This window comes from Atta colombica, unplaced genomic scaffold, assembly GCF_001594045.1.
Source record: "Atta colombica isolate Treedump-2 unplaced genomic scaffold, Acol1.0 scaffold210, whole genome shotgun sequence".
Taxonomy (NCBI): domain Eukaryota; kingdom Metazoa; phylum Arthropoda; class Insecta; order Hymenoptera; family Formicidae; genus Atta; species Atta colombica.
The window spans coordinates 2,130,270-2,131,631 of record NW_017259306.1 but is presented as its reverse complement, the minus strand read 5'-3'; the positions used below and the strand labels follow the sequence as shown (position 1 = coordinate 2,131,631).

Genomic DNA, 1,362 nt, shown 5'->3' with positions numbered 1-1,362 from the left:
GTCGGGGGCGCCGGTGTTAGCCAAGCGCCCTCGCCGCGCTCGCAGAGACGTTACACCGGACGTGCCACCTGCGATTGTCCGAATTGTCAAGAAGCCGAGAGACTCGGTCCCGCCGGCGTGCACCTCAGGAAGAAGAACATCCATAGCTGCCACATACCGGGTTGCGGCAAGGTCTACGGGAAAACGTCGCATCTGAAGGCCCACTTACGGTGGCACACTGGTGAGCGACCGTTTGTTTGCAACTGGCTTTTCTGTGGCAAGCGGTTCACACGTTCGGATGAGTTGCAGCGGCACCTTCGAACCCACACCGGCGAAAAGAGATTCGCCTGCCCGGTCTGCAACAAGCGGTTCATGCGCAGCGACCATCTCGCGAAACACGTCAAGACCCACAGCAGCAGCAGCAGCAGCAGCGGCAGCAAGGGCAAGGGGGGAGCGGGGAGCTCGTCGGCCGAGTCCTGCTCCGACAGCGAGGACAACGGGAGTCAGCAGAGTCCCACTTCCAGCTCGGTGCCGCAGCCGCAGCCGCCGCAGCAGCCGGCTCAGGCCCAGCAGCAGCAACAGCAGCAGCAGCTGGCGGTAGCGGCGGCGGCGGCGGCGGCAGCGGCAGCGGTGGTGGCGGGCCAGGACACCAGCAACACCACCTCTCCTCAGACCACCACCACCACTCTCGGCCATCAGCCGACAACCCCCATGACTCCAATACAGATGACCCCACCGCCTCTGACCCCACACCATCCCCACCACCCGCATCTCCCGCCTCTAATGCACCATCCTCATCATCACGCAACCTCCGTCCCGGCGGCCCACCATCCGCACGCGGGGATGAGCATGCACTGAGCCCGGTGGGGCCCGGAGCCGGTGCCTGCAGTACCTCTGCCGCAACGGCCCTGGGCTCCCCCCTATCCTACCCCCTCAACCTGAACCTCATGCAAAATCACTCGACCATCAATCCATCGACTCCCCATCACCACCATCAGCAACATCAGAATCATCACCATCACCATCACCATCATCATCACCCATCGCACCAACAGCAGCACTCGCGACAAAATAACTCCTACTCTGTGCAACAGAATCCTGGCACGCCGGGGACCGCGCAGACTCCCTCACCCTCGTCCCCCGCGCCTGTACATAGTCTCTAAGCGGTTACGAGCGCACTCGCGTCCAACAACCGGTCACAATCCACCGCATGTCCGTCCGCCGCGCTCATACACGCAGGCACGAATGATACATACACGTAGACACGAGAGCATACACGGAGATACACACGAATCTGGCTCCCCGTCCTGGTTCTCAATACGGAGATGGTCCTCGTAACGCACGCACGCGGATATTTCAGGATTTTTTATTTGTACATAATAT

General features: G+C 61.5%; 1 protein-coding gene across 1 annotated transcript in view; it reads left to right on the top strand.

Moving 5' to 3' along the window:
* The window catches only part of LOC108687629 (transcription factor Sp9), a 32,263-nt gene extending 30,943 nt beyond the window's left edge, over positions 1-1,320 (top strand). Inside the window, exons 3-4 of the mRNA XM_018193505.1 lie at positions 6-220; positions 289-1,320. Coding sequence (XP_018048994.1) covers positions 6-220; positions 289-1,142 — 1,069 coding nt within the window. The 3' untranslated portion in view covers positions 1,143-1,320. The remainder of the gene's footprint in view (positions 1-5; positions 221-288) is intronic.
* The last annotated feature ends 42 nt before the right edge of the window (positions 1,321-1,362 follow it).